The sequence below is a fragment of the Sinocyclocheilus rhinocerous genome, unplaced genomic scaffold, assembly GCF_001515625.1.
Source record: "Sinocyclocheilus rhinocerous isolate Xijiao unplaced genomic scaffold, SAMN03320098_v1.1 scaffold7909, whole genome shotgun sequence".
Taxonomy (NCBI): Eukaryota; Metazoa; Chordata; class Actinopteri; order Cypriniformes; family Cyprinidae; genus Sinocyclocheilus; species Sinocyclocheilus rhinocerous.
This window is the reverse complement of record NW_015665940.1, coordinates 34,612-39,963: the sequence shown is the minus strand read 5'-3', so window position 1 is coordinate 39,963 and position 5,352 is coordinate 34,612. Positions and strand designations below refer to the sequence as shown.

The 5,352-nt window shown below is 43.3% G+C and overlaps 2 protein-coding genes across 3 annotated transcripts in view; one reads left to right on the top strand and one right to left on the bottom strand.

Moving 5' to 3' along the window:
- Positions 1 to 281: 281 nt before the first annotated feature.
- Positions 282 to 1,463, top strand: LOC107731691 (ribonucleases P/MRP protein subunit POP1-like). The gene is made up of 2 exons (XM_016542838.1): positions 282 to 752; positions 830 to 1,463. The coding sequence occupies exons 1-2, from the start codon at positions 631 to 633 to the stop codon at positions 1,026 to 1,028; spliced, it is 321 nt and encodes a 106-aa protein (XP_016398324.1). The 5' UTR covers positions 282 to 630; the 3' UTR covers positions 1,029 to 1,463.
- Positions 1,464 to 1,914: 451 nt separating this feature from the next.
- LOC107731686 (NIPA-like protein 2) overlaps positions 1,915 to 5,352 on the bottom strand; it is a 6,502-nt gene continuing 3,064 nt past the window's right edge. Inside the window, exons 3-13 of one of the 2 annotated variants that reach the window (XM_016542834.1) lie at positions 4,718 to 4,786; positions 4,428 to 4,596; positions 4,236 to 4,295; positions 3,265 to 3,386; positions 2,969 to 3,065; positions 2,758 to 2,896; positions 2,598 to 2,686; positions 2,439 to 2,502; positions 2,261 to 2,355; positions 2,028 to 2,176; positions 1,915 to 1,994 (exon numbers count right to left, since the gene is read on the bottom strand). In XM_016542834.1, coding sequence (XP_016398320.1) covers positions 2,073 to 2,176; positions 2,261 to 2,355; positions 2,439 to 2,502; positions 2,598 to 2,686; positions 2,758 to 2,896; positions 2,969 to 3,065; positions 3,265 to 3,386; positions 4,236 to 4,295; positions 4,428 to 4,596; positions 4,718 to 4,786 — 1,008 coding nt within the window. In that variant the 3' untranslated portion in view covers positions 1,915 to 1,994; positions 2,028 to 2,072. Of the gene's footprint in view, positions 2,177 to 2,260; positions 2,356 to 2,438; positions 2,503 to 2,597; positions 2,687 to 2,757; positions 2,897 to 2,968; positions 3,066 to 3,264; positions 3,387 to 4,235; positions 4,296 to 4,427; positions 4,597 to 4,717; positions 4,787 to 5,352 lie in introns of both variants that reach the window. The other variant, XM_016542833.1, reaches the window with a different exon arrangement.

Below are 5,352 nucleotides of genomic sequence, written 5' to 3'. Positions count from 1 at the left end.
TTGCAAAACATGTATTTAGAAAAGTACCCCTCACTGTAGGGTTGATTATCTCTGGTGGGGCACTGGATAGGAATATATAAACCTGCTGTAAAAATGTTCAAATCAGAGAGATAAGCCTGCTTTATTTGTATTTGAAAAATGAACATATGTTATATAAGCATAACAAACAGTATTTTACAGTAATTATATTTATGATTGACTTGTTTTTCAAGCAGGAGCCTTGAAACATCTAAAGGTGACATCTAAAAATGATTTTGTAAAACCAATACATAGACGTAATCACAAAAAAAAGAGGAAAGTTAAAAACTGGTCAAGCAGCCTCACTGGACCGCTTGAGATGGACTGATCAGTGGGTTGAGACGACACTCAAGAGCTTCCACTGCAGAATAACGCTGCTGTTAGTTACTGACATACAGAACTAATCACATCTGCGTTTCAAAGCTTTCCACATCAGTCACTCTGAAAACAAGATGCACCTTCACTGGAGTCACAGGCGACGCGTAGTTAACCTGTATTTCTCCAGGAACATCAAGGATAGATGTTCAGCGTTTCTGCCGCCTCGCGCTCCGTTACTTCACTTCATACATCAGACGCTCATAAGTGTGTTTTGTAGGTGTTGGTGGCCTCCACATGAGTGTCAAACACTCCCAGTTTATGGGGCAGCCTCACTTCCCTCACGATTACCCAGACTGCCCTGCAGGACAGCGCTTCCAATCAGAGCAGGAGGCGGAGCTTCTAGAAAAGTTCAAAAGGTGAGTGCTGTGCTGAAGAAATCTTGCGTTTTATGTTTCTGTCATGATGAAATAGAAAATCACTTCGCTGCTTTCAGACGTCCTCCATCCAAACGCACCAACTACATCAAACACGGCTGCTTGGCGCCTTTCCGTTGCCCCTGGCAACAGCTGACGGAGGAGTGGGAGGAGCTAGTGAGCACAGAGACGGCTAGCGGCTGCAGAACTGGACCCTTCACTGTTCTGAGGTCAGTCACACGCTACACCACAGAGACGATCGATCGCTGTGCCACATGATCGTCTCTGTGTCTGCAGGAGTCTGAAGGCGCTGTCGGCGCTCCTCACCTTTGACCCCTGTGGCGGCTGCGGAGCTATGGCGGGAATGTGGGTGGAGTCTGGTGTGGGTGCGTCTGCATCTGTTGAGCAAAGGCCAGCCGGCGCTGCATGCCCCGACGACCTCTGACCTCCAGCGGCTGCTTCAGGACGCACACAGCAGTGGGCCGCAGGATCCTGGGCTCAGAGAGCAGCTCAAGCGGGGCGATGTGAGGAGCGTGCCCCGTGTTCTGCCCCACTGCAGCCGGCTGACGCTGGGAGACTTCTCTCTGGCTGCAGCTGGAGCATCAGCAGCGACGTGTGTAGCAGTCTGTGCTCAGCATGACTTCTGTTCTCATTAGGCTGCTGTTTGATCACAGACCGATGCGTGTCGCACCTCACAGACTCAATATACGGGAGAGCATGTGCTAAAACGTTTGGGGATGGTAAGATTCTTTTTTTTTTTTTTTTTTTTTTGAGAGAAACTACATCTTGTTGAAATGTGTGTCTTTTTTTATGGAATTTGAGAGGGATATTTGGTTAAATTTTTATTTAGTTTAAATACTGACTTTCAAACACTGTATCTCACTCTGCTGCATCAGTCTGTGCAGATTGTGTATTTTTCTGTATTATTAACCCAGCATCAGTGTTTTACTTTCTGCTCCTGCATCTTCCAGTAAGATTAATAATTGGAGCAAATTAAAGCTCTTTCCTGAGATCTGATTTTTTTGTGTGTGTGTATTCCATTTCTTAAAGAACTAGAGTCATGTCATCATGTGTTTCCTTTAGAGAAGTATTCAAATATTTAAACTAGTTTATTAAAAAATCATAATAATAACACTTAGACAGTTATGCATGCAAAATGAAACCTTTTCAAAACTCAGTTAGTCGGACCTGCACTCCACCTCTCTCACACACACACTCACACACTCACACACACACACACACACTCTCTCACACACAGACACACACACTCACACACACGAGTGTTAGTGTGGTTCTCTGTTCCTCCTGCAGGGGGCACTCCGTCTACGGCTCTTCCTGAATCCCGCTGTTACACGTGAGTTTAGACGCCAGTTTTCCATATTTACTGTCGTCTGATTGCGGCTGCACTTTATCCGTACAGCTTTTGCCTGAAATACACAAACGCAGTCCCATTATATCCTGAACTCTTGACGGCTCGATCGCTGGGCCGCTGTCAGGCGTTATTGGGATACCTGGAATCTGGCCCATTGAAATAAACACGCGGTCCATCTTGATTCTGGGACGAGCTCTCGCGATTAGAAACACTCCAGTAAACGCCAGCAGACACCTGAGTGACACACACACATCTTAAACCACAAACAAACAGGCAAATGTTGTTCTAAATTATAATAATCTTTGAGAAATGCTCACCCGATCACAAACATGATGATGTATATCAAAGACAAACCATAAAATTCTTCATAAAATAAAATGCCTAGAAATACAAACATATTCCGTTAAGCAGTTTTGTGTTTCCAGGAAGGAAAAGCAACTGGTCTTTATTCAGCAAAACACATTTAAACGACTGACCAGCTACGACGGCGCTCGCGGTGAAGAAAACATAATTGATGGGCACGATCTCAGTGGCGTCGAACATCTTCATGGCCTGATTCAGAAACCTGAGCAAATGGAGAGAAGTGAGCAGGATTCTTCTGAGCACAGTAAGTGATCAGTGAAGGGTCAGACGCACTTGATCTGAAAGGCGCAGGACGTCACCATGATGATGAACATGATGTAGAAGATGGGATAGGTGAGCTGCAGGTGACTTCCACGGATCGTCTCTGTGATCATTCCTGAAACCGCTTTCACCGAGATCACCGTCACCGAAGCTGCAACAAACACTCTTACTGATCTCTTCATCATGACAGTTATGAAACACCCAGACCAGAATCTGTTCTTACCGAGTAACGCCACCAAAATCATCATGATCACAATGTGTTTTATGTTCCTGCACTTGTACAAATACATCAGGATAGCGAAGAGAATAATTTCAAACATCTGCAGAGAGACAGACAGATAAAAGATTCGTTCTGAAGAACCACATCATTTATACGTGATTCATTGACGTTCAAGCCGGCCGAGGACTTTATTTCGCCTTATGTTTGTGGATCTCTAGGTGTCACTTTACTAATGGCCTCTTCTGTAAAATGTGATGGGTTAGCTGTACTGTATCTTGGTCAAGATTGAACAGACTCACGAAGTAAATCAGGAAGGTCCAGCTGACCAGCGAGCGCTCCACCATGTTGGCTGTGACGTGAGGCGATGAATGAGGGGCGAATGTCACCAGAAAGTAGGTTCCGGTCATCGCTAAAGCACCTCCTGCCAACAAAACACCTTCATTACAAGAACTCTGAGGGAAGTTGATTGAAACGTGTTCATGTTACATGATGATGCGGTTTGTGGACGGCTGGTGTCTCATTTCCTGCTGATTCAAGCTGAAGCGCTCTTCAGCAGACGCTCAAGACCCGTGCTTTTCTGTCACACTGAACTGATTCAGTCTGGACCCAATGAGCTTTAGTCAACAACAACAACAACAACAAATAATATGAATTGAACTAATAATAATCTCCTGATTTCTGGAGGAATGATTTCATATATGTGACCCTGGAGCACAAAACCATAACCATATTTGTAGCAATAGCCAACAATACATTGTATGGGTCAAAATTATAGATTTTTCTTTTATGCCAAAAATCATTAGGATATTAAGTAAAGATCATGTTCCATGAAGATATTTTGTAAATTTCACTTGTAAATTTCTTACTGTAAATATATCAAAACTTAATGTTTGATTAGTAATATGCATTGCTAAGAACTTCATTTGGACAACTTTAAAGATGATTTTCTCAATATTTAGATTTTTTTGCACCCTCAGATTCCAGATTTTCTAATAGTTGTATCTCAGCCAAATATTGTCCTATCCTAACAAACCATACATCAATGGAAAGATTATTTATTCAGCTTTCAGATGATATATAAATCTAACTTTCATCCCTGTAGCTCAATACTAACTGGTTGAACTGACGATTTTACAAACTTTCCCCGGTCTTGCTTTATATGTATATATAATATTATTTGAGTTTAATTGTTTTTCTATACAACAAGAGAAGACTAGGAAAAAGTTTACAAGATCTTCATTATGAGATGTAAGAAGGACTCTAATCTCACCGAGGATATCTGAAGCACGTAACATTTCCTTGAGGAACACCACAGAAATGACGGCACTCGCTGAAAGAGAGACAAACAGAACCTTTACATGCTTCTGAACATCAGTCAAAGAGTAAAATACTGACTATTGAACTACAGAACTGCAGCCTTTAGACCTGTGTCGTGTTTTAATGAACAGAGGGAAGGTCTTACCGATGACAGACACAGAGCCGAGAGGAGCGATGAGTGACGCCGGAGCGAATCCATACGCAGCGAAGTTCCCCAGCTCCCCCAAACCCATCAGCAGGATCCCGCACCACCACAGACGGCTGGTGTAGTAGGGCTTCGTCCCTCGCTGCGACTGCCGCACATGCGTGTATTTCTGCACAAACACCAGCAACACTACAACAGTTTAGCAGAGGACCTCTAAACATCAAACACACAGCACCGAAACACTGACAGAGCATTTGTGTGTGTGATCGTGTGAGCGAGCTGAGCATCACCTGGATATTCAAGGAGATGCTGATGAGAAAGTTTCCACATACTGCGATGCAGATCCCCACGATATAAACCTACGAACACAAAACATCAGCTCAGGGGCGTCACTAGTGTGGGGAAGATGGGACAGATCCTGTTCCTCATCCCTAAAACACCATTGGCTTAATTATTTCTCCAGGACCAACAAGGATGATTCAAGAACATGAGCTACATGTGCAAAATCAGCAACACCCAGAAAAGTGTAGTGTGTGCTAAAGTAAAACTCTACAGATGTTTAGCTGAAAAAACTCAGAACTGAATTCTCAGGTGTAGTCGCTGTAGTTTTAGTTTAGTTTCAGATTAGAGGTCGCGGTCGCTGTAGATTGAGTTTAGTTTCAGATTAGAGGTCGCTGTAGATTGAGTTTAGTTTCAGATTAGAGGTCGCTGTAGATTGAGTTTAGTTTCAGATTAGAGGTCGCTGTAGATTGAGTTTAGTTTCAGATTAGAGGTCGCTGTAGATTGAGTTTAGTTTCAGATTAGAGGTCGCTGTAGATTGAGTTTAGTTTCAGATTAGAGGTCGCTGTAGATTGAGTTTAGTTTCAGATCAGAGGTTGTAGTCGCTGTAGATTGAGTTTAGTTTCAGATCAGAGGTTGTAGTCGC